This window comes from Arctopsyche grandis, chromosome 1 (assembly GCF_051622035.1).
Source record: "Arctopsyche grandis isolate Sample6627 chromosome 1, ASM5162203v2, whole genome shotgun sequence".
Taxonomy (NCBI): Eukaryota; Metazoa; Arthropoda; class Insecta; order Trichoptera; family Hydropsychidae; genus Arctopsyche; species Arctopsyche grandis.
Genome location: NC_135355.1, coordinates 28,397,707 through 28,424,036, shown reverse-complemented (window position 1 = coordinate 28,424,036; position 26,330 = coordinate 28,397,707). Strand labels below are relative to the sequence as shown.

General features: G+C 33.5%; 3 protein-coding genes across 9 annotated transcripts in view; all 3 read left to right on the top strand.

Annotated features, from left to right (window-relative positions):
- Positions 1–7,642: 7,642 nt before the first annotated feature.
- w (eye pigment precursor family transporter white) lies at positions 7,643–16,569 on the top strand. Of its 4 annotated transcripts, none has more exons than XM_077427795.1 (14): positions 7,643–7,688; positions 8,087–8,172; positions 10,276–10,537; positions 10,605–10,843; positions 10,922–10,993; positions 11,071–11,250; positions 11,335–11,492; positions 11,573–11,756; positions 11,835–11,996; positions 12,090–12,221; positions 12,669–12,897; positions 15,847–15,952; positions 16,037–16,208; positions 16,280–16,569. In XM_077427795.1, exons 2-14 carry the CDS (start codon positions 8,104–8,106, stop codon positions 16,379–16,381), a joined length of 2,067 nt encoding a protein of 688 aa, XP_077283921.1. In that variant the 5' UTR covers positions 7,643–7,688; positions 8,087–8,103; the 3' UTR covers positions 16,382–16,569. The 4 variants fall into 4 exon arrangements, with proteins under 4 accessions (XP_077283921.1, XP_077283908.1, XP_077283913.1 ...); XM_077427782.1 differs by having other exon boundaries at positions 8,000–8,172; XM_077427787.1 differs by having other exon boundaries at positions 7,643–7,721.
- Positions 16,570–18,159: 1,590 nt separating this feature from the next.
- Positions 18,160–23,838, top strand: st (ATP-binding cassette transporter scarlet). The gene is made up of 14 exons (XM_077427809.1): positions 18,160–18,413; positions 18,484–18,631; positions 18,720–18,768; positions 18,832–18,881; positions 18,955–19,091; positions 19,169–19,339; positions 19,796–20,034; positions 21,801–21,993; positions 22,073–22,207; positions 22,288–22,515; positions 22,594–22,729; positions 22,802–22,907; positions 22,980–23,080; positions 23,176–23,838. Exons 1-14 carry the CDS (start codon positions 18,315–18,317, stop codon positions 23,349–23,351), a joined length of 1,968 nt encoding a protein of 655 aa, XP_077283935.1. The 5' UTR covers positions 18,160–18,314; the 3' UTR covers positions 23,352–23,838.
- Positions 23,839–25,426: 1,588 nt separating this feature from the next.
- Positions 25,427–26,330, top strand: part of RhoGAP19D (Rho GTPase activating protein at 19D) — a 194,004-nt gene continuing 193,100 nt past the window's right edge. For all 4 annotated transcript variants that reach the window (XM_077427721.1, XM_077427707.1, XM_077427713.1 and 1 more), the window contains exon 1: positions 25,427–25,783. The gene's annotated coding sequence lies outside the window, so the exon portion shown is untranslated. The remainder of the gene's footprint in view (positions 25,784–26,330) is intronic.

Here is a 26,330-nt window from a genome sequence, read left to right as displayed (position 1 = left end):
TATGTAACTATTATGTAATATTGTAAACGTTGGGTCTTTAAATCCCGATTTATTAAATTAAGACATACCATATTATCAATTTATAATTATTTGCTATGTTAAAGTCGTCTATGCTCGACGGTGCGTTTTTTTTCACTTTTCACATGCGTGTGTAGTCAAACCATGTTGGCAAGCTCTATTTAAAATTTAAAAATATGTAAAACGCACCTTCGAATGTAGATGCCTGCTCAAATACTGTCTACGAAACACCAAAATATTCCATAGTTCATATTATGAGGCGTTCAGTGCAATTATTGTGAACCCGCCAACCGTCTCAAATATTTTTTTAGTTCTACTTTTGCAAAATCATAGTGACTTGATTGGTCACGATTAATTTTTTATTTATTAAAACATGTGTATATACATATGTATATGTATATATTTAGCTTTTTTTCCCTTATACTGGGCGCCCCCGCTCCCCCCCCCCCCCCCCCCCCCGTTGCATACTAAAGCAGTACTCATATGTAATCAGCATGTGCAAAATCTTAAAGATATCCTGGATGTATATTTGATATATGTAAGTGTATGCAACTATTTTGTGTAAAACCCATCACTGTGCGTCGGGCACGTCAAACGCGGTTCCACGAGTAATATGCGGGAATATTTACATATTAATAATTTATACTTATGACGGGAATCTCATGCACTGATCGCTTTAGGTTGTATATTATATTTATGCTGCCTTAACTGAAGTGAGTTTGACGTGCCCGCCGTACATCGATTGTAAGACTCATCTATATAATATATAATAAATGTTTTTAAATGATTGTTCTCGCTTGAAGTGCGAGTGTGTATGTATAAAGTGAATTATTTTTCTAAGTAGTTTTTTTTTATGTTGTCACGTTAGATACCCGTCGACTAATGTTGGCCTTGAGTGGTGAGTCTTGAAGTTTTATACATTACTTATTTCAAATTGTTTTATTTATTTAAGTGATACAAATGTTATCGTTGAAGACTTACTTACGCACATAACGGTGGAGTACCCCTATGCCAATGTTCTATTATACAAAATGCTGCCTTTTAGTATTCGTGATGAAGTGTATTATAGATTTTTGACTGGTGAACTCAAATACGCCGATTGGTTCTGATTTCGAAGATGTGTATATCAGCTTACCTTAAAAACTATGTTTTACAAAAATTTCAATCGGCGAAAATCTTAAAATAAGTTGTATTTCATTGCTGAAGTATTTTTTTTTTTTTTGTGTAGAACTGTGTAGTCGATATTACTTGATTACTTATTTATACTATATGATTATTTTAGACAATCAATTTTAGTGAAATTATTCTGTAATGTTTTTTTTTTAGGGTTGACGCAATGTTGATTTCAATTAATGTAGGAAAACAGCTACCATAGTGGTCATCACGTTTTGGTTCTGGTTTTTGACTGGTGAATGTTATAAAACTAATGAGAGATATTACAGGCTTTTCATTTCAAATTGACCCCTTTTCAATGTCGATTTGAAATGAAAAGGTGTCAATTTGAAATGGAAAAGGGTTAATTTGGAATGCAAAACCTATATATGTATGTAACTGTTATCAATTACGAAAACGAATTTCCATGAAAATGACTGCTATTGTATGTTGTGTTTTTACTATAGTTCAAATGTGTGATTGGGTGTTCATCCCTATAGAGCAGTGTTGCCCAATCTGTAATTTGAGAGGTTTATTTTGATTTTGACGTGCAAGTCAAAAAATATCAAACATAATTTTTTATTAAAAAATGCTTTTTTTCTTCTTAAAATATGGTTTTTAGTTACAATGAATTTCAATAAGGTGTTGGCGCAAGGATGAAGGGATTTTGGCCAATTCTTCATTTACTTTTTTAATTAACTCAATTTTTGATGAGTATTTATGTTCGCTTATGTTATTTTTCATAATTGACCATAAATGCCCTATCGGATTAATGTCTGGTGACTGTGCAGTCATCCTGAACCAACTCTTGGATTTTTTTGATGTCTGGCATGGGGCGTTATCCTGTTGGAATTTCACGTTCGAGGGACACTGGTTTTTTTTGTTGAAGAAATCTTGAAGTTTGCTCTCAACGTATAATGTATACTGTAACTAAAAATCATATTTTCATATATAAAAACAATGGATTCTAAAACCGAAAAGGTTGGGAAACACTGCTAAGGGGAGAGAGCAATTTTTTTTTTCAAGGAAGGAGTTTTATTTATTTATTTTTGTTAATTTCTGTATAAACATGCTGTGCATAATTTTCGAGTAGAAACTCCATTATCTTTAACTATTTTGGAATTGCATTTAACACGTAGTTTAATATTTCATACATATGTGTATATATACGAGTATATTTTTTTTTATAAAATCATATCGTTTCTTGACATTCCGAGCTTTATAAGAAGCCATTCAAAATTTATATACAACATCGCTTTTTATTATTACAATTAAAAATATTGTAAGAATAAAAAAAATGTGCAATTAAATATTATTAATTCTTTATCATCAATTCAACTGTGAAACCATTTTGTTTTTATTTATATTGCAAATTCATATTTTATATATATAATGCAAACATAATATGTATGTATATGAATGAGAGGGCGGTTTGAAAAGTTTGCCAAAACAAAAAAAAATCATCAATACGATATCATATGAAGGCATTGATTTGATCCGGAGATTTTCCAATTTTTTCATCTCGTCTTGTCAAACTGCAAAATAGTCATTTGACTGCAGCGACTCATTGAAAATTTTTAATTTCGAGGATGGGAAGATGCCGTGTAGGGTCAACTCTATATATGTATAATGGTAAATAAAGAATATATTCCTCATGTAGTGATGCAGAATTCTCTCGAATTTCATGTAAGACTGCTTTGAGTCAAATAAAAATATGCAGAACTTGTCTTTTTTTTCATTGTTGCGGAAAATTCGAATGTTCTCAATTTAAATCACTTTGTCACTTTACTAATAATGATACTATTTAAAATAAAACTTATCGAACGGCCCTCTTATTTATAATACATATGTTTATATATCCATAATTTATATATAAATAAAAAGGATTGATATAATCATACAATTCGAAAGAATATGTGTTGTGTTCATTTTATTTATTAGCACCTTTCCAAACCATCGAATTTTAATATCACAAATCAATATTAATTTTGATTTAACATATGAAATATATCTTACACGAATGCATTAATTTTTTCCCATATTACCACAGTCAATCATTATGAACCCATAAATTGACCCGTGTCCTCATCCATTTTAATGCAATCATATTAGTTGTTCAATTGTCAGGGTATTTAGTATACACCTGACTCTAGGTGCTTAAACACATATACGTCGCTTCTTTTTTGCATTATAACAAATTGAATTTGGTGTAATTGAATTTATTAAATGTTTGTTGGATCTTACGGCACCAGTATGCATTTTTGGATGAAGGTTAACAATTTTTTTTTCATTTTATATTAACATTTCAATTTAACTGTTACATAATGGCATATTTGAAGATAAATTCTAACTTTTGTAACAAATTCTTCACTACTAAATTGACAACTACATACATACATATATGTATGTACTAAAATCATGTTGTACATTTTAATTATTAAAAAACATTGGTATATGTACTTCCATGTTTTGTTTTTATTTTATTTTATATAGAATATACCAGGAAGGCTTTCCTAGACATTTAATTACAAAAATTGCAGCATTTTTTTATTACATAAATCGCTGTATTTCGAGAGGCTGAAGAACATGAAATTTTAACAATTTATTAATCAACTAGCTGAACCCGGCATGCGTTGCAATGCCAGAATAAGGCATAAAATTCCCGTTTCTGTTGCGTTCCCGTTTCAAGTGATGATTGGAACTCAACAACGTCTCTTCAACGCCGTGTCGTCATAAACCAACTGGTAGCGTGGTTACCAACGAACACATTCCACTACACGTTGGCGCTTCAAACTTTCGCGTCGGTAAAATCGTAATTACGAATATTATTAAGAGGTTTTTTCACAGTAGTCTTTCTGGACATGCATACAACAAATCCTGAAAGTTCCATCATAATCGGTTGAGTGGCTTAGGAGCCTATACGAGACAGACGGTGTCAAGAAAAATCACTCACGGACTTTACACTCAACGACGTTACGCACACGAAATTTTACTCACGCGACAACTGGCTCACGGCCATTACACTCACGCGACAAATCACTCATGGACATTACAATCAATTTTACAATATACGGACATTACAATATATATTTAATTAATAATGGTTAATTAGGTATTACGCACTCAAATCCGATATCGAGGCAGGTGTTTTCAACTAAAAAATCGAAGCGCTAAAATTTAAAAAAACGAATGAAAATCTAATAATTTAATGTATCGTTGTCCTAATAGAAACTGTAGAAGAACGTATATATTTTTTCTTGTTATTGTGTATTCGTATAATATTTATGATGTCATGATATTTCATTGTTGGATTTCAAGGTAAGTGTATTGTTTAATTTCAAAACACGTGAAACTTAAAAATAAATTATAATTAATGAGTTAAATTTCAAAGACTTATTTATTTATCTGTGATAGGATATTGTGTTAATTATTCACGATACGTTTAATTAAATAATTATGATTATTATTCACGATACGTTTAATTGAATAAGTGTACAACAATTACACTTGAATTTTTTCGTGAAGAACACACATGTTTAAGGGGTCGAAAAAAATAGTGGAAGAAAAATCGAACCTACTGCCACTTTCGGTTGACAGACGCTTACCAAATTTTATACATAGCTTGGTATTGAACTTAAAATTCTCGATATGAAATTTTAGTTGAATAAACCAAAAGGTTTCTGAGAAAAACTTTGATTCTCTAGAGTAAAAATACTACTTTCGGTTTAGAAAAAATATTGGGATATAAAATTAATAATCTATTACATGTAAAAAATTTTTAATCTGATTTTATTAGCGGCTTGGGAGATTATTGAATTCAAAAACTTAAAAAAAGAGGACACCTTTAAGGAAAGGTACAATTTCCAGTCAACTTAAAAATTTGAAAAAAAATTACGTCGTGTGGATAAGAATTTCAGTAACCGATACTAAGTTTCAGTTTGATAGGATTAACGTTGTTCAAAAAATCCCCAAAATACACACACACACACATTTTTTATAGATCATGAAAACGTGATCAGTAATCGATTCTTAGTTCGAATCAGTAAAAATCTTGAGTTCGAATTTTCGCATGATCACAAAATTTCATCTATTGTTACTACGTACCTAAATGTTTACTACGTACTAGTAAGTAAAAATAACGGTTCGAGTCCCTGATTGTACATTAATCAAATTCAGATATTTGTGACATAGCGGGTATGATGGTTGTTGCCAATTTGATGGAGGAACCGTTTCAACAATAAAATCAGATAAATTGGCAAACTCTGATAGGAAACGATCGACTTGGAGTCACAAATATCCAAGTCTGGCCAGCAACATTAGCACGGAATCGAACTAGGTAATCTCTAGGTTCTAAACATACACGCAACCACCGAGACATACTGCTAGCTAAATGATACTTATATGTATATATAAAACATGGTATCGCAACCATAAACCATGAACCATGTTTTATTTATTTTCATGGAAAATCTCGTCTTACTGCCTCATACAAGAATGTTAACAATGCTTTTCTGTGAGCAAGGGTTTTATCTTTCTTTGCATGTTTATATAGAGAACTGGTTACAATCAAAATTTGGCCAAATGTTTGCTAGTGCTTTGATATTAAAACAAACAATTTTTATCAAAATGAACAATTGTAAGTATCATAATTGGTCTGTTTTAAGTAGGTATAAATGGACGAAAAATTAAAAATATTATTATAATAAACTAATATAATGCAATAATATTTATAATCATTTGTATACAAGATCAGGATGCAAGGGGTTCCAAATGATGCACATGGATTAGATCAAAAGGTTTTTATTTTGCGTCTGCGTCAGGCCTGCCAAAGGGCAAGTAGCCTATACACAGTTAAATAGTTCTTAAATACTCAGCCCATACACACTATGCACGCTCGAAATCACATTCAGAAACGTCATTTCAGCTTTTTATATAGAGGGGGGAAAAGTTAGATAGTTTATATTTGTATTTTATGACTTTTTTGTTTGGAAGAAACTGTCTGATTGACATGTTTAAACTTGTTGCAGTTTCAGTAACGAATAATCGATTTAATTAAGATTCATAGTATTTCATCAAATTATTTATTTATTTTGTTGGGAAAATTAACAGTTTATTAAATTACATAAATTGATAAAAGAACATAATTATTTTAAGAAAAACCATTAAGAATGTTCGCATATAGGTATTATATGCATGATCTTGGCTTTGTCAGATCTGCGAGGGGGGAAACGACTCTGAACATATATGCAGTGGCAGATCAACGACCCTAGGTGCAATTTGATTTTGCTTCCCCCCCTCAAATTTTTTTTTTCAGACATTCAAAGATATTCTTCTTATGGCAAATCCGTATTCGGACGTAGGCAACTACCATAGGCTGACATTATTTATAGCCCGTGCGAAATATATCTTGAAAATGGGCAAGCCGAAACTATTTTTCGAGCTCGAGTCCCATCCATGATCTGATGTTCCAGAGACAAGAAAGCCTCTTTCTCCCAAGCCACCACTTGCCTTCTACTTCCCCTGCTATTATTGTTTGTAAAAGGCGTTACTTGGGGCCACGAATAGCGTGGCTAAAATATTCCATTTTTCAGCGCTTTGCTTTGTCAAGAAACTCTGTTTTTATGAAGCAGTTGGAGGGCAGTTTCGTTCTTCATACGTTCCTTCTATATAATGTATTTAGGGCGAAAACACACTGAGTGGTACGTGGTACGTGTTTTTCTTTAGATACTTTAAAACACAGCATCCCTAGCCTATACACATGGTAAACAGTCCCACAAAACATCCACTGGAATGTTTTCGGTGATATTTTATCCTTGCGCGATTTACCCTTATAGTGATCGATAACGGTGCATCCCATATTTGAAGAAATATAGGAGAAGCATATGCACTCTGCACGTGCAACTACACTCGAATTTAGTTTGGGGAACACTCACTGTCACAGCATGGAGCCAAGGACGTGACGTTCCGTACTATTCAGTGTGTTTTCACCCTTAACATCATCCGGTAATACCACACTTCAAAGGACTATATTATTCAAGCTTACCACTGATAGCGTCCAAAGATATTCACTAAATTTTAATAAAAATTGTTAATATTTAAACAATTTTCGAGATCTTTTGCCCTCCCCCCCTTGCGAAACGGGGGCCCTAGGCGAGCGCCTGGTGCGCCTAAGGGATGATCCGCCACTGTACGTATGTATGTAAGGGCGTACGTACCGCTCCCAAAAGTAGTACAAATGATATGTGGTCTGCTTCTGATTTAATTTAAAAATGTATTCCAAATCTGTGCGTAAAATAATTAATATAAACATAATCCGTCTTTTTAAGTTACGTAAGTATCGACGCAATTAAACTATATACATATTTATATTATACATATATCATGGATATCTTGCAAACTGAATGATTCCAATACGGAGCTGTGCGTAGAAGTAGAAAATTGTTGTACCTATGTTACGTGTAGTAAACTTGTCACAGTCGCTCGTGAACCGTTGAACTAGACAAATAACCAGTGTCATCGTACATACATAGAGTTTTCATATTAATAATTTTGTAACATTTAATCTCTATTATATAATCATTACTGCAAGCATTTAGATACTTAAATTATTATCCGATATATTTTATTCAAATTAATTCATATTTTTATTTTTCATCGTAATAATTTATTTGTCTGTTTGATCTTGCTCGTTGTGTGATACTTATTATTTAAAATGATGTGACAATTCTATTATTATTTACATATGTCATACGCGATGTACATATCTATCATGCGCTTTGTTTTATCCTTAAACAAACGATTCCCTTATGCAAATATTGATATTTATCAGAAGTGATATCGTGAGTATAAGTAGCTAAAGTTTATCGCAATTAACGAAATGATCGCATTCTTGTGATTTTATGAATTATATTACTAGTAAAATTAAGTGCTAAAATGGGAATGGGTGTTGAAGAACAAGAACCATTGCTGAAATCGACTGAAGCCAGTGGACAGTTTGATGCTGTAAGTTTTGGACTAAAATCATGTTTAAATACTGTGTTAGCATTGATAAGGAGCTACATACATATTATATTGGTCATCCCTCTTAAGAAACTTAAGAACGGAAAAGAAATAGAATAACATTGTAAGAAAATATGATTGAACAACGCTTTTCTTCATTTTCAATTATTTTATTTTCTTAGCTTTCTAACGCCTTTTTGATTCAGCACGTTGTAGGCGGTCGACTGTATACCTATATATAATATATCTATAATAATTATGAGAATTTTAAAATCAGTTTAATCATAACTAGGCTTAAAATTCCTTAAATATTAGTTATTCGAAGGAGAAATTTCGGGGTCTTCCTCGTTCCACCAACTTGCAATATCTCTAGACTCGTTTTCGGTGTATTTCATTGTCGAATTCGTTTATGTAAATATGTATATTCAAAACAGGTATACAAAATTGTTTTCATGGTAATATACTTATTTTACGAGATAAACATCAAATATAGTAAGAATTCACTTTTAAACGTTTTTTTAATCTTTTAAACTTGTGTTAATAGTTTAAAATATATGAATTATCACAATATGTCTCGTATATTAAAGATATTACACACATCTATACAAGAAACATTTTTGTATACAATATACAAACTCCTATTTAAGCAGGTGAAAAGTTGAGAAAACGAGTTTCGAGACATTACGAGTTGGTAGAACAATGCGCATCGGAAATTTCGCATATAATGGACTAGAATTACAAAAAAAAAAGGTTTATGTATCATTATCATATTATTTACTATACATAATATCCACGTCTACTTTAATACCATATTAAAAGGTAAGGAAACTTTTGTTTCAATTCAACCGAAGGAAATCATTCCAAAATGAAGGTATGTAGCTCACCATTAACATTTATATTTACTTGGAAAATCAATATGTAATGTCGAAATTTAATACCTTTAAATACACATGAACATATGTACTTTCATAGCACGCGCTAAAAGAAGCCATATCATCTCTTTTTAAAGTCATTAGCATTACCGTACACTTGTATTACACCGATTACTCATTTATGCTTTAAACAAATTTCATTCTACAGTACAATAATACGAAATAATACAAAAACTGTAAATTATATTGTAATGAAAATAAAGAGTATTTACTTTCAGATATGTTACAGTCCATGTGAACATTTCGTTTGTTCATGAGCTTCTCGCTTGTTCATACACGAACCAATCTGGCCAGTTATAGTGTACATATACAAAAGCAGTGCCGGCCTTACACCCAATGGTGCCCTCGGGCAATTTTTTCTAAACACCCTTTGAAAAAAAATATAAAAAAACTGGATTACCATCCTCCTTTTTCCCGGTCTTATGACCTTGCTACAGTTTCAGGCAGTGACAGCAAAAGCATAGAAACCCAAATGTTTGAATATAATTCTTGTAAATTGTGCTGTTTTATAAAATTTAATACAATGAGTGAAAGGCTTTTAAATTGATAAGTTCATTGCTAATAATATCATATTTTGAATTCGCGGTGAGCTTAATTTGAAGATTGGCTTTTTCCAGTAGATTGTTTGAATAGAATTTGCCGAGTACAAATGTAGGGCCTTTGGCGCTCTAATTTTAATTTTAAAGCGCTTTTGGCGCATCGAGCGGCGCCCTAACTTATTTGGCGACCTCGGGCACCACCCGACCCAGCCCCCCCTAAAACCGGCACTGTACAAAAGTACAAATTGACAAACGAACTACATAGTTTAAGTTCAAGTATTCTCAGTCGTTTGTCCCATCCACTATGTACATACATATATACATATTTGCTTCCACTGGGTTGCAATATTTTAATATTAACGGAAATGGGAATTATAGCAACGTTTTAATGCGGTTTCCATAGGATTCACCTTTCAAATATTTGGCGTTTTAACATCTCTAAGGTTTTTACAGCTAAAATTTTCATGCGACACCTAGTGAATTTATTTGAAGATAGCTTTTGACTGATAGCACTTACCAATAGTTCACACTAGTATGTTCATAAGCGAACCGGAGTGAACACGAACCGTAACAAATACATGATACATCCACTGGTTAATTTATGCCTGTCGTACAGTGAAAATTAATTGTTTCAGTTACCTGAGGTAGACTACAGCAATCTATCTAATTCACCTCATGTATTGGAAGAACAAAGAGTAGTTGGTTCTCACATTAAATCAGGATATGGAGCTCTATCCACGGAGACTTTGCCTCTTAAAAAGTTGGTTTATACCTGGAATGATATAAACGTTTTCACTACTGATTCTACCTTATCAAAAAAGAAGAGTATAGTAAACTTTTTTAGCAAACGATGCAACGGTCAATCGTATGGAGAAAGGAAGCAAATATTACGCAATGGTACTTCATGCACCATATAAAACATTTTCATTTTGTGGTTTTTATAATATCATATATTTATTTAAAGTGCATGGTGAAGCAAGGCCCGGTGAGCTGATGGCCATTTTGGGTTCTTCGGGTGCTGGAAAAACCACGTTGTTGAACGCGTTAACCTTTAGATCTGGAAAAGGTGTTATAGCAGGAGGCTACAGATCTTTAGGAGGTCATCCTTTGACTCCTTCTCACCTTACAGCACTTTCTGCCTACGTCCAACAAGATGATTTATTCATAGGAACTCTCACAGTCCGAGAACATCTCACGTTCCAAGTTAGCAATATACTTTTATGTACATACTCAGTGCGATTTTTACGTTTGATGTGATATTAAATTGATGTTTTCTGACAGTCATTAGTACGAATGGACAGACAAGTGCCTTATTCTCAACGAATTAAAAGAGTGAACGAAGTTATTTCAGAGGTATAAAAACAGTTTACATATCGATATAGCACCCGGAATAGAAAACCGGTTTTATTATATAAATTTTAATGTTTTAGTTAGCGTTATCGAAATGTCAGAACACGGTTATTGGAATTCCTGGACTTTTAAAAGGCATTTCAGGCGGTGAAATGAAAAGGCTATCGTTTGCTTCCGAAGTTTTAACTGATCCACCTCTAATGTTTTGTGATGAGCCTACTTCAGGATTAGATTCGTTCATGGCTCAAAATGTTATTCAGGTTAGTGCATACATATGGTGTGATAGTTCGTTGGTAACGAGCCATGAGATTTAGATGACAAACTAAATTATGATTGTATTTCAGGTTTTGAAAGGCTTAGCACAAAATGGGAAAACGGTAATATGTACTATACATCAACCGTCTTCTGAACTTTATGCCATGTTCGATAAGTTGTTGCTGATGGCTGAAGGACGTGTTGCTTTCTTGGGTAGTCCTGACAATGCTGTTACTTTTTTCAGCGGGTATATATGTATACATATATGACTTTGATAACATTAGAATCCCAATTAATTTTAAAACAACTTAAAAAAAACCTTTACAGTCTTGGGGCGTCCTGTCCAGTAAATTACAATCCAGCCGATTTCTACATCCAACTTTTAGCCATAGTGCCATCACAAGAGGAACTCAGCAAACAAACTGTAGAGAGTATATGTGATTCATTTCAAAACTCTGAACTTGGCATTCGATTAGCCCAACAAACCGAAAATTTTGTCCATTTTAAAGAGGTATGTAAATCAGACAAGCCTAATAACAAATATAATAACGTTTTATGTAGAATTTAATCGTGTATATTTTTATTATAGAAAGCACCGTGGGATTTTGATGACTCTTGGTCAGGCTCAACCAGAGGTAAATCTCCATATCGCGTTTCTTGGTTTGCTCAATTCAGAGCAGTATTCTGGCGATCTTGGCTTAGCGTAATCAAAGAACCCATGCTCATTAAAGTCAGACTCCTTCAAACTGTCGTACGTTTAAATAATTTACTCTATTATTCGCTAAATTTCAGTGTCATCGAGAAAAATAATGATCTTTTCTGATTTTTAATTTTTGTTTTCAAGATGGTATCATTATTAATTGGTATTATATACTTCGGACAAAAAATGGATCAAGATGGAGTGATGAACATTAACGGCGCTATATTTATATTTCTAACGAATATGACATTTCAAAACGTGTTTTCAGTAACGAATGTAAGAATAATTAATTAGAATCGGTCTCCGTGACGGGCCGGAATGTGAAATTACCGAAAACGCAAATATCGGAAGGCAAAGATTGAAAATCGAAAGATCTTAAGTCGAAAGATCAAAAAAAAAGGGTGCATGGTAAACGGTACATACTCACTTAATTTGCACGAGCAGGATACAACAGGCGCGCACATTAATACGGGAGGAAAAACCTGTTCCTCTTGTTCCTGTTGTATCCTGCTCGCGCAAATTAAGTGAGTATGTACCGTTTACCATGCACCCTTTTTTTGATCTTTCGACTTAAGATCTTTTGATTTTCAATCTTTGCCTTCCGATATTTGCGTTTTCGGTAATTTCACATTCCGGCCCGTAAGGTAGACCAAATTTGAATACATGTATGTATGTATATTGTTTCAAGCTCATTTCAAATTCATTATGTATCGTCGATTTCAGGTATTTTGTTCGGAGTTAGCCGTGTTTCTGAGGGAACACAGATCTGGCATGTATCGAACTGATGTATATTTTCTTTGTAAAACTTTGGCTGAAACTCCTATTTTCGCAGCAATACCTATACTATTCACATCCATTTCCTATTTCATGATCGGAATGAATCCTGAACCGGCGAGATTTTTTGTGACTGTTGGCATAGCCATTTTAGTGGCGAACGTAGCGACGTCTTTTGGTGAGTATTTTCTCATGATTTTTAAACCAGGAATTATTAATATCGAAACACATAATAATAATTAAAAAAAAATTCGAATAAAAAATCCGGTGTGTCTTGTTCGTCGACATTTAACATTTAAAATTTTGAACCGATAGACTTTTTTAGTTATGGAAGTTATGTAACAGAATAACTATTCAAATGAAAACATGTTAATAAAAAATAAAAAAAATAAAATACATTCAAGATTTTCTCACAAAGTTGTAAATTTATTCAATGTCAGTAAAGATCTTCCATTTGATAAAGACGAATGCAGTTTATTTATTTTATGTCTAGTTTTAATCATTTATTTGAAAAATATTTGGCACCTATGTACATATGTATATAATGGTATACAATTTAATTCCAAAATCTATGTATGTAAATGCATGTTTTAGTTTTAAAAGAGTTTTTATTTCATTAATTATGAATCGCTATATAATTTGAGAATCCTTTTACACAACACTCCCGCAATCTTATGTAGAAGGTTGTGGTTTAGCATTTTATAAGCGAGTAATCAATATTAATGGAAAGTTATCTGTGTGAATATTTAGCATTTCATCGCTGTATGTATTTGATTTCAATTTCTTTACAGAAAAGCTACGTTAACCCTTTCAGTTACGATTACGCAACGCATAATATATACATTTTATAGGTAAATTGAACTATAATATGATGACGCAACATTTTTCATCGATTATATAATGATGATTCTTAGAATAACAACTTTAAAATTAAAACTGGTTTTGCTTCCAGGGGTATTACCATCATTATCATTTTATATAAAACAAATTTATGTATTAATTTTGCTTGAAAATTTGATTGCATAACTCATGAATCAAATTTAATCATTTCTCGTTTTTTTTTCCATTTGAGTTGAGTTTAATTTTGAAAAAAAAACAAATGAGGATCGTGGAATTTACTATGCATGATTCAAAAATGTTTACATTCTACTACAAATGATAAGATAAATTTTACTATATATGTACATGAATATGTTAACTATCTTTATGATGAATTACTTCCACAAAACAAGATTTGAGGATGCTGTCAACAATGCAAAGAAATGATAAGACATACTACATAACTTATATTTTTATTTTTACATACCTCCTTTACGTTTCACTTACGATTACAATTCAGGAAAAAGTTTGCCTCTTATCCGATCGTTTTCATACTTTGCCATATTGCTCATTTTGGTCATCAATATAAGTAAATGGAGCCTCCGCCATTACGATGGTGCAAATATATCGTGTAAGACGCGTTTGTAATTTGCCCGCCGACATTCTATTTGACGTTTACCGTTGACGTTTGTTTATTAGTTTTAAACATAGATGGCGATAGTAAAAAAACATTATTGGTGTTTTTATTCAAAATAATAATTTTGGCGCACCGACATCTCAGCGCAAACCAACTTAGCGCCGACCTTTCGGCGCAGACAACTCAGCGCAATGATAATTCAGCGCATGGACTATTCAGCGCAAAATCATTTTTTTAATAATCTTTAAATCCTTTGAAATGCACTATATGGTAACCCATTGAAATGCACGATAATTTAAATCGATGGTCGGTAAATACGTCAATACGTACATTTTAGATATGAATAGCAGAACCCATGAAGACGGGTTTGCGAACCTTGGTCTAGAATCCGTTCATACGTAAGATTTTTCGCTGTTTATCCTGGTGTGGAAACTCTTTTTAAGAAATATTTTTTGCGGAAGTTAGTTAAGAAACCCTGAATATAGGATTTGAGACATAATTTTTGGGGAAAAAATCGAAAACCAAAGAGTCTCCCATTTTTTATCAAAAGCAAAGTTCATAATGACGATTTGCGAACCTTTGTTTAGAGACCCTGCATACGTAAAAGTTTGGATAGCTAAAAAACTATTTGAAAAAAAAATTGCTATCCGGTTTAGAAACCCTGCTTAAAAATAAATTTTTGCGGCCTTAATTCAGAAACCCTTCTTGCGTAATATTTCAAGGCACAAAGAGTATCAAATAAATTTATTCGCATTTATGAAATTATCATGTAGATATGGCCGACAATTTCAATACAGTATTTATTTTCGAAAACGCATTTAAAACTTGATTTTGCGCTGAATAGTCCATGCGCTGAATTGTCGTTGCGCTGATTTGTCTGCGCCGAAAGGTCGGCGCTAAGTTGGTTTGCGCTGATTTGTCGTGCCACCAATAATTTTATATACAAATTATTGTTTCCTACCGCATGCGCGCTTTATGTGTTCATGCGTTGTTGTTAATTTTGTACTTGGTTATGTACAGTGTGGTTTTTTTATTAGAACAGTGATGTGCGGTTGTTCTTGTGCGATATTCATGAACAACCGCCTCGTTCTCCGACGAAAGGGTCTCTTGGACTTTATTCGTCGGGGGGGGTGGTGGCCTCATGTTGAGGGCTTTAAGGGTCAAATTCCGTGACCTTTAAAGCGGGCTTAGAAAATATACAAATTATAGAAGAGGTATGTTTTTAAAAAACTTTTTTTTTTTATATTTTTAGCCTCTATGTACAAATCTTTATGAAAATTATTTGTACTCAATTAAATATAAAGTAAAATCAACAAAAACTAAACAGTAGTCTTGGGTCGATGAAGCGAAAGATCGATTTAACAGATCGACCGAAATCAGAAACCTAATTTCAAAAGACCGTGTCACTTCTGAACGTACTTGAGCAGCCTTAACTGATGATGGTTTCGTGTTACGCTCTGATCTGATCTGATCTCCTCAGACGTGTTCACGTGTATCGGTTACTGATGCGGTGAGCTGTCACAGTTTGCTTTCCAAACGCAATCAACCGACGAACAACGACATTTCCACGGGTCATCGCCATCGAACGACATTCCTACTTCTTCGAATCGAAGAAGTGTTAAGACTGCAAATTGCGATGTATGTACTTAACAATATGATTTTCATCCGCAGGTTACATGGTATCATGCGCCAGTAAAAATATATCTATGGCCATGTCTATGGGTCCACCTTTGATTATACCTTTCATGCTTTTCGGAGGGTTTTTCCTCAATAGCGGGTACCACTTAATTTTTAAATCAATACATTGCTGTAGTTATCATTCTTACAATTTCAAGTATGTAATTCGAAATTAATTTTACAGATCGGTGCCTGTTTATTTCGCATGGTTGTCTAAACTATCCTGGTTCAAATACGGAAATGAAGCATTGCTCATCAACCAATGGGATGGAATTGACGATATCGCATGCACTAGAGCCAATTCGACGTGTCCTCGTTCTGGAGCGATTATTTTACAAACTCTGAACTTTTCGCCGGTTTGTTTTGAAACATATTTTTTTAAATTAACTTTTGTATCTTATGCAACAAGTCATTATTAATTTTTCAGGATGATTTTACTACCGACATTTTAGCATTGGTGGGTTTGGTGATTGGGTTTCGAATTTTGGCATTCTTCGCACTCTTGGTTCGCACTTATCGTTCACAGTGACGCATCTGGAAAAAGTTTTGAGATGCTTCTGGAAAACTCGAGAAAAGTTAATCTGATGCAACATTTATGCGTATATCTAAAACCAAAGAATGATAACGAGGCCTGTTGTATATTTTTGTTATCTTTATACACTAGAAGTATTATATTAAAATAAATGTGTGTCTCTTTAAATAAAATTTTATTTATTAAAAAATGTTTATATTTATTATCTTCTGAGAGCGGGAATGAATAAATATTACGGATCGCTACTTCAGATTAGAGTTATTTATTACACATGCACATATCACAATATCTATGCAATAAATAGACAAATGTGAAAAACACTATTTATGGTTGCAACTTCTACTGATTATTTCGTAAAAAGTTAGGTAATAGAAACAAAACTTGGACAAAAAAATTATTTATGCAATATTTGCATACTTGATTTTAAAATAAATACAAATAAAAAAGTAATAAAATATAACATCGTTGATTTCAATTAATTATTCTGATGTGATGTGATTCGTATGTTAATAATACATTGAAATGTCAACGTAGCTGGTATAAAAAAAATTCCAAAAATGTTAGAATACCTAAGCCTAGTCTATAGAATACTAGCAAATTATCAATATAAACGTATGCAAAGTATCTCATTCATATATCCTGTTTGGTATTTGACGTCGTTGACCAGTTTGTTACGAAATAATTCATTTATTCACATTCGACAAAAAATTGCAATGCAGAATATTTTAAGCGCTAAAAGGGAATAATAACACATTTTCAGTGTATTTGTAGGCTTTCTAAGAAGGCGATTATTTACAACTCAAGTCATTATTACAGGTTCAACAGATAATACTCGTATGAAGTGGACTGAGGCTTTAAAAGTATTTTATTACTTATTTTTATTTTAACAAAAGGCGTCTCGTGAAAACTATGATATTTACTATATAAAAAAGATATGCTGATGACACGGCACTAGTCGCTGAAAATTTAGCAGACCTGCAAAGATCTCTAGACCGTGTACATCAAGAAAGCAATCGAAGAGGTCTGCGCATAAATCTAAAGAAAACAAAATTTATGATAGTAGGATATGTAGATAGAATGCAAACAGACACCGGGAATCTAACCTTGGATGGAGACGTGATAGAAAGAGTAAAAAAATTCAAATACCTGGGTACCTGGCTGAATGAAGAGATGGACCCAGATGAAGATCTAAGAATCCGCATCGAGATGGCTAGAACAGCATTTGTAAAAATGAAGGCGGCGCTTACAAACAAGCATCTCAATCTTCACACGCGGTTGAGATTCGCGAAGAGCTACGTCTGGACAGTATTACTACACGGATGTGAGACGTGGACTCTGAAGACCAAGATGATCAGCCGCATCGAAGCTTTTGAGATGTGGGTCTAAAATAGAAGGAAAAAATGGATTGGCAGGAAAAAGTTATCTTGGCTTCGAAACATGCGCATGTGGACCAATATGAGCGCCGAAGAGCTGTTCCGAGCCGCTGAAGACCGATGCGGATATATTCAAATAATCGACGAGGTGGTCGCCAACGTCCGGATGCGGATAAGGCATTAACAAGAAGAAGATATAAAAAGAAACAATTTTGTTTCCAAAGAAAACAACGCAACAATTAAAATCACATTTACATCAAAGCAAATAAAATCAAAATTTTAATTTTCAAGTTATTAAGTTTAAAAATTGTCTTGAATTACAACGTAGTAATATAATATGTAATGGGACGCCTATGAAGTCAAAGTAAGGCTTCTACGACCGTAAAATATCCCCTCCAAGTAGGGGCTTCCCTCTCTTTTCCTCCATCGTAATAGACTCAGTTGAACATGCGTAACTTGAGAGTATGTTGTGGATTTCGGTTATTAATTAATTAACTTGAATATTAATTAAAATGGTTTAAATTTGTGTTTCGATCGATATATTAAGTTGTGACAAAATGAATGGAAATATACCATTGTTACAAATGAACGGTGGACCAGGAAGTTTTCACCATATTATAAACAGTATAGTTACTGAAGTGGACACCAATAAACAGGTTGAATAAACTGCACATTAATCATAAAATTTAATTCAGTGTATTATTTATACAATTAATTCGTACCCAGGGAGATCAAAATGGTCATACTAATTTGTTTGGAAGAAGCTATTCAGATTGGAATCCCGAGTTGCACGGTGCTACATTAGTATGGAGAGAAGTCAGTGTATATGCAAAGCACCGGCAACAGAAAACTTTCAAAAGATTAGTAAATAGTGGTAAAATAAAACTCATCAGTGCATTTAATAGCTTATGTACATTTATGTACATGGTGGATTTTGAATATTTTTGTAATTTTAATTTCAGTTAGTGGAGCTGTTCGACCGGGTACTTTAGTAGCTTTAATGGGTCCAAGGTAGTACTTTTGTTAATTAAATATTTAAAACTTTGTGCAAATTCATAAAGTGTTATTTTACAGTGGAGCTGGAAAAAGTACATTAATGGGCGCTTTGGCGTACAGAAATCCGAGTAATTTATTGAATATTGACATAAGTTTATAACTAAGATTTTATTGTTATGATTGGATATTAACATATTGCAGCTGGATATACCATGGATGGTGACATATTACTGAACGGTAGACGAATAGGTCCTTACATGCACCGGCTAAGTGGTTTCATGCATCAGGAGGATTTATTTGTAGGTTGTTTGACCGTTGAAGAACATCTTCAACTCATGGTAAAATATTTGGATAATTTCATGTTTTTACCTTTTTGAAATAATATTTACTGTTTATAATTATATAAATATAACAGGCTCGATTAAAAATGGATAGAAGAATTGGACCAGATGGACGTGCTCGACGGGTGCAAGAATTACTTCAGCAAATGGGACTTTACGGTGTGCGTAATACCAGAATCGGTCTTTTTGGTGATGATAAATTACTTTCGGGAGGGGAAAAGAAAAGATTAGCTTTTGCTACAGAGGTATGTATGTAATCGGTCTCTGTGAAACGCCCGAAAACGCAAATATCGGAAGGCAAAGATCGAAAATCAAAAGATCTTAAGTCGACAGATCAAAAAAAAAGGGTGCATGGTAAACGGTACATATTCACTTAATTTGCGCGAGCAGTTTACAACAGGAACAAGAGGAACAGGCTTTTCCTCCCGTATTCTGCGCACGCACATTAATACGGGAGGAAAAGCCTGTTCCTCTATTCCTGTTGTATCCTGCTCGCGCAAATTAAGTGAGTATGTACCGTTGACCATACACCCTTTTTTTTTGATCTTTCGACTTGGGATCTTTCGATTTTCGATCTTTGCCTTCCGATATTTGCGTTTTCGGGCGTTTCACATTCGGGCCCGTCACGGAGACCGGTATGTAATATACAATGTTAAAAGTTCGTGTTCAAAGATTAATGTTTTGTTTTTGTGACTTTGTAGCTTTTGACAAATCCAATGATTCTGTTTTGTGATGAACCGACGACTGGATTAGATTCTTTTTCAGCCCAAAAGCTTGTAAAACTGATGAATAAGATGGCAGCGCAAGGAAGAACAATAGTTTGCACGATTCATCAACCTTCTTCTGAACTATTTGCAATGTTTGATCAAATTATATTGATTGCGGATGGTAGAATAGGTTTCAGTGGAACATCTAAAAGTGCTGTACAGTTTTTTGAAAGGTATAATAGGTTTTTATTAAATGGTCATTGTTAAGTAAGAACTGTTTGCATATACTAACAATGCAAGTTAACGCTTTTGAATATTACCTAATCAGAAAATTGTCGTAATTTTTCTGTGACTGATTATTAATTCTGAGTTATTTCATTCACCACGGCGATCGTCAATCCCACCATTTAATTTTTTTGCGCAAAATATGGCAGGTAATTTTTGATGGTGGGTATTGGACCATTCTTTATACAGTCAGTATCTGGCGCCATTTAATTTTAATCTCGTCCCGAAAAAGGAAAATGCATAAAGGTCGTTTGCATACGAAAATGCATACCAAACTGTCACTGATGATAATTCGACATTTACCAACTCTCTAAGCATTTAGCGTCATCTATTGAAATTTTATTTAATTAATTGTTTTTTCTATTGATGTTTTATATTGTTTATACATATGTAGGTAGGTAGGTAGTTTTACTTTTTTTTTATATTAAACTATTAAATGTAAACATATTTAAAAGGTACTTGAAAAAAATACGACCGCGTGCGGATCGAACACTGGACCGACACATTTCTTTTAATTTTTTTTTATTTAATAACTTGATATGCCATAACTAACGTGACCATTTATTTTTTTCCTCAAAACGAAACATGTACCAATTTTTAGTTATGTACCGATGCGGTGCAAACGATCGAAAAGCGCCAGACAGACTGAACCACAGATTAACGACACGTGTACCTTATGCGTGCGCACTGCTCGCACTTACACTAAGCGAAATTTACCCGAAGTCCCGACATACCTACGTCCTGTATACGTTCTGTGATTCTGATACTATAGTTCCGAATTTTCTCTTATTAAATTATTAAAAACTCGATTTTATTAAATATCATTTTAATAATTGCATCTGTGCACATCGAAAGGTTACTCGTCATCTGATGTGCAATTTTTCATTCGTGAAGTCGAGAATTGCGTTTAAAGCAGCTATCCAGTTAATCTGTGGTTCAATCTGTCTTGCGCTTTTCGATCGTTTGCACCAAACCCGTTATGTACATATGTGCAGTGGTGTCACCCTAATGGTTTCCATGAGTTTTTGGAAACCGTTGTTAAAAATAAAAAATTCCGGAAACTCAGTATTCAATCTAAAAATTCATATAATTTTTGTTAAAAATTATACAAATGTTGAATATTTAATGAACTTTCATGTAATAGTGCTTTGGACGAAAAAAAATGTATATATATTTTCAAAATAAATTTTTTGAAAAAAAAATTGGAAACCCGCATATGTGCATTCAAGAAAACGCATATTTTTTCATAGTTTTTATTTATTAATGAAAAGAACAGGAATGAACACGTGAAAATGAATAATTTATGTGGTCTTATATTTTTTTGATGAACAATTTTGCTCAAGAAAACATTTGATGTTAATTTCAAATAATTATGAAATTCTTGTAATACTTTTGTAATTTGCGTTGCTTTAAGAACTGCGACTTGCAACTGTGTTTGCTTGTCAACAACTTATTCATAAGAGAAAAGACCTTTTCTATGGGTGCATTAGTGCCAGACAGGCATAAAAATTGTTACCGTGGGTTGCTCTCTTTTTGAAAACGGGATATTTGAGAGTCCTGAAACTCTATTTGGGGACAACGGGATAGGCTACCTAAAAACGGGACGGGTCTGTTCAAAACGGGACGTATGGTCACATTAGCCATAACCCATGCGATGATATTTCATCGGGCACAACACTAGTATTATATTAAAGCCATCTTTTTATCCATACAGTCAGGGTTATCAATGCCCTAAAAATTTTAATACTGCCGAATACTTCATCCGTGCTTTGGCACCAACACCAGGGGCTGAAGAAGCATCACATTTGGCAGTACGCAGATTGTGCGATCAATTCGCCGTAAGCGATGCTGCTAAAGAATTAGATGTCACTATTCAACTCGAGTTTCACATGATGAATTCTGCAGATGTGAGCATACCGATTTTTTATTTTATCTATGTTTTTAATTCAATTACACATCAAAATTTTAAATCAATTTAATTTCTAGGAGAGTTTTGTGAGTAGACGAAATGAATTCAAACAAACATTTTGGTGGGTTAAATTATATTGGTTGACTTATAGAGGTATTTTACAAGTTGCAAGAGATCCATCGGTACAAGCGATACGAATATTTCAAAAAATAGTAAGATTTTATCTATTAGTACATACATACATAGCTTTTCTAGTATCCTTACTCTAAAATTATACTTATTGATTTAACAGGCAATTGCTGTAATGGCAGGACTATGCTTTGTTGGCACGAATCCATTTACTCAATCTGGAATTCAATCCGTACAAGGTGCTTTATTCATATTAATATCAGAAAATACATTCACACCTATGTATTCAACATTGGCTCTCTTTCCACAAGAATTTCCATTATTTTTAAGAGAATATAAATCTGGATTGTATTCCATAAGCACTTACTATGTAGCAAAATTAATATCATTGGTATTTTAAAAATTTATTGTTATAATCAAGTATTATTTATATGTATATTTGAAAAATTAATATAATTCAAAATTATAGCTTCCGGGATTGATCGTTGAACCGATCATATTTGCATTGATAGCTTATTTATTAGCAGGACTCAGAACTACTTGGTATGCATTTTCTATGACTATGATGATTGCAGTGATGGTAATGAACGTAGCAGCAGCGTGTGGTATATATGAAATGATGAATATATGTATAATACCAAATTTACATCAGAAATTCAATGTGATTAATATTTTAGGTTGCATGTTTTCTTGTGCCTTTGAATCGGTGGCTCTGGGAATGGCGTACTTAATACCATTCGATTATACGTTGATGATAACATCGGGTCTATTCGTAAAATTGAGGTTTTATTAATTTAACTAAAATGTAATTTTGTTTATCGTGTGATGTTTTTTAATACTTTTTTGGTGTTTTAGTTCATTGCCTGAATATATAGGATGGGTGAGATATTTTTCTTGGTTAATGTATTCAAACGAAGCTATGACTATTGTACAATGGGAAGGTGTTACCAATATAAGTAAATATGTGTATTCCATTTTATCTGAATAGTTATATAAGATATAATTTATTTTTTTTAATTTTGAAAATTTATTTTTTAATTTTGATTAACAGCTTGTGACACATCAAAGCCAGATCTTCCATGTTTGCGAAATGGACAAGACGTATTAGACACATACAGTTTTTCTGAGAGTAACTTGGGGACTGATTTAATGGCAATGGTTGCTTTATATTTAATTTTCCACTTTACCGCTTATATCTTTCTTAGGATAAGAGCAAAGACTAAATAATATTTGAGAAATTCACAAACAATTATTTTAATATGATATTATGTAATGATAATCCTTAAATAGATGTAAGAAAACGGAATTAAAAAAATGTTTTATTTATAAAACCCAGGGTTGTGGAGTTGTAGCATTTCAAGCGGAGCCGTAAAAAATTAACCGACTCCGACGCATTTTTATTATTTTCTAATAGTATTACAGTATTTATCAACTAGAGCTGCAATTTTATTGAAGTAAATTCACTAATTAACTTGAATTCAATAATTTCTTTATAAAAATCATGATTTTAAATTACATTATTAAAAAAATCATTGAATTGCAGGTATTTTGGAGTTTTGCGGCTTAAGCCGATTTTCCTCTGTCTCCTATTTTATTCTAATTTTCCACATTGTTTTATTTGTATATGCAATTCATACACATACACTATTAATGTACTTACTTTTTATTTATACCTATTTAATTATCAATAATTCAATAAATTGGGTTACATGTTAATTTTTTCAATGACTCCAAACCCCAACTCCAACTTGAACGATTTAAGTTAGATAACTTTTTCTTGCCAACGTATAAAAATATTAGTAATAAAAATAATAGTGATTTTCAAAATATAAAATATTAAAGAAATCAAAAAAACATATAACCCAATTTATTGAATTATTGGATAAGAAATATTTAAAAATAAAAAGTAAGCATTCATAGTATAGGTTTATGGATGCTACTTTAGTATGCTGTAAACCTTTGAATCGTAGTCGACTAGTTTTATTTACTTTATCTATGTAGTAACAATAGATGAGATTTTGACTAATACGAACTCAAAATCGATCATGGATCCGTTTTCATGATCTAGAAAAAATCGATTGAAAAGCGCCAGATAGACTGAACCACAGGTTAACGACACGTGTACCTTATGCGTGCGCACTGCTCGCACTTACACTAAGCGAAATCTACCCGAAGTCCCGACATACCTACCCTGTATACGTTCTGTGCTTCTGATACTTTAGTTCCGAATTTTTCCTTATTAAATTATTAAAAACTCGCCAGAAAGATCCAACTCAATTTTAACTATTACCATTTTAATAATTGCATCTGTGCACATCGAAAGGTTACTCGTCATCTGATGTGCAATTTTTCATTCGTGAAGTTGAGAATTGCATTTAAAGCAGCCATCCAGTTAATCTGTGGTTCAATCTGTCTGGCGATTTTCGATCGTTTGCACCAATATGTGTGTGTCTGTGTATTTTGGGGATTTTTTGAGCACCTTTAGTCTTATCGAACTGAAACTTGGTATTGGATACTGAAATTCTTATCGACACGACGTAAATTTTTTTACAAATTTTTATGTTGACAATAAATGGTACATTGGTACCTCCCCTTATATGTATCCTTTTTTTAAGTTTTTAAATTCAATTTGTATCTCCCAAACCGCTAACCTAATCGGACTCAAATTTTTTTACATGTAATAGAAATTAAAAATTTTAAACCCTCATATTTTTTAAATATTTTTACCTGAACCGGAAGTAGTACTTTTACTTTAGAGAATTACGGTTTTTTATGTTTTTCTCAGAAACCTTTTGTTTAAGTTGTTTTTAACCTCTACAAGTTTAAGCTCAATACCAAGTTATTTATAAAATTTGGTAATTATCCGTCAACCGGAAGTTGCAGTTTACTCTTGTTCGATTTTTCTTTCACTATTTTTTTCGACCCCTTTAACATGTGTGCTCTTTACTATCAGTGTGATGAAAATAAAAAAAATCATCGTTGATTTTTTTCGAAAAAGATAGCATTAGAGCACCTTGTTATAGAGTTCAGACCTAATTAAAAACAATAAGTTAGTCTTCCATAAGATAATAAACCTAACAAGTAATTAATGTTGAAAATTGTGGAGGCATTAATGTTTTGGAGTAAAAAAAAATCGATAAAATAAAACTACGAGAATATTTTATATAACTCGTAAAAAAGATTTATTTACAAAACGAACAGAATTTTAAGCGCAAAAAATAAAATAAAAACCAAAATTGAAGGCGTCAATGGTCGACAAAGCGTCGGGTCTGTACGTATTGATTGGCATTTATCGGGTCGCTATTCGAAGCCGCTGTGGCCAATAACGTCAACCGTTGCTAGTGTTGGTACAGCGGGTAAAGCAGTCCGCTGCGCGCTCGGCGGCGCGCGGTTGTGCGCCGGAGTATCAGTGTCCTTTTTTCCTCGGTCCCGCCAGTTACGATCGCTGTCCCTCGTGCGGCTCCCCGGCATGCGCGCCCCGCACTGAGGCGACCCCCCTCGCCCTCTGAACCTCGAACGTCGAACACCGAACGCCGACCTTCGCCCCCGCCCCCGCCCTCGACCCTCGTGGATCCGTCGGCGAGCGTGGATCGTGGTGCGCTGCGCCCCCCTGGCGGCACTGGTGCGCCACCACCTCACCACCTCACCACCTCCCGCACGTAAGTTGACAACAACTCTGCCCCCCACCACCTCACCACCCCTGCTTTGCCCTGGACGGGGAAGTCGTAGCGACGCGACACTCGACACTCGACACTCGACACTCCACGACACTCCACACTCAGCACCCCGCTCTCCTCCTCTCACCCTGAACCCCCCCCTCCTCCCCCTCCCCCTCCCCCTTTGTCCCGTCAACCCACGCGCTCTTCATCACCTCGTTTTTTTGCTCGCAATTAACGGTGTTATCGCAACTTCACTCGATACAAACAACTATTCTGTGTGTGCATGTGCGTACTTTTACTCGACTATTTTTTCAATTTCAAATTTAACGGTTTTCTTTTGTTTTTATTTTGGTCTATGTAACGACACTGAACCACGTATATTCGAATATTGTTTGAATAATGTCCACGTCCGTCTCTCGTTTTACCTGTCACTCGACTCGTTCATTTCAATCTGATAATTTGCAATTGCTGATAAGAATTCGCGAAAAGTATACACCAATTGCAGCACACTTTTTTTACAGACGGATTCATTGCATGAACCGTTATT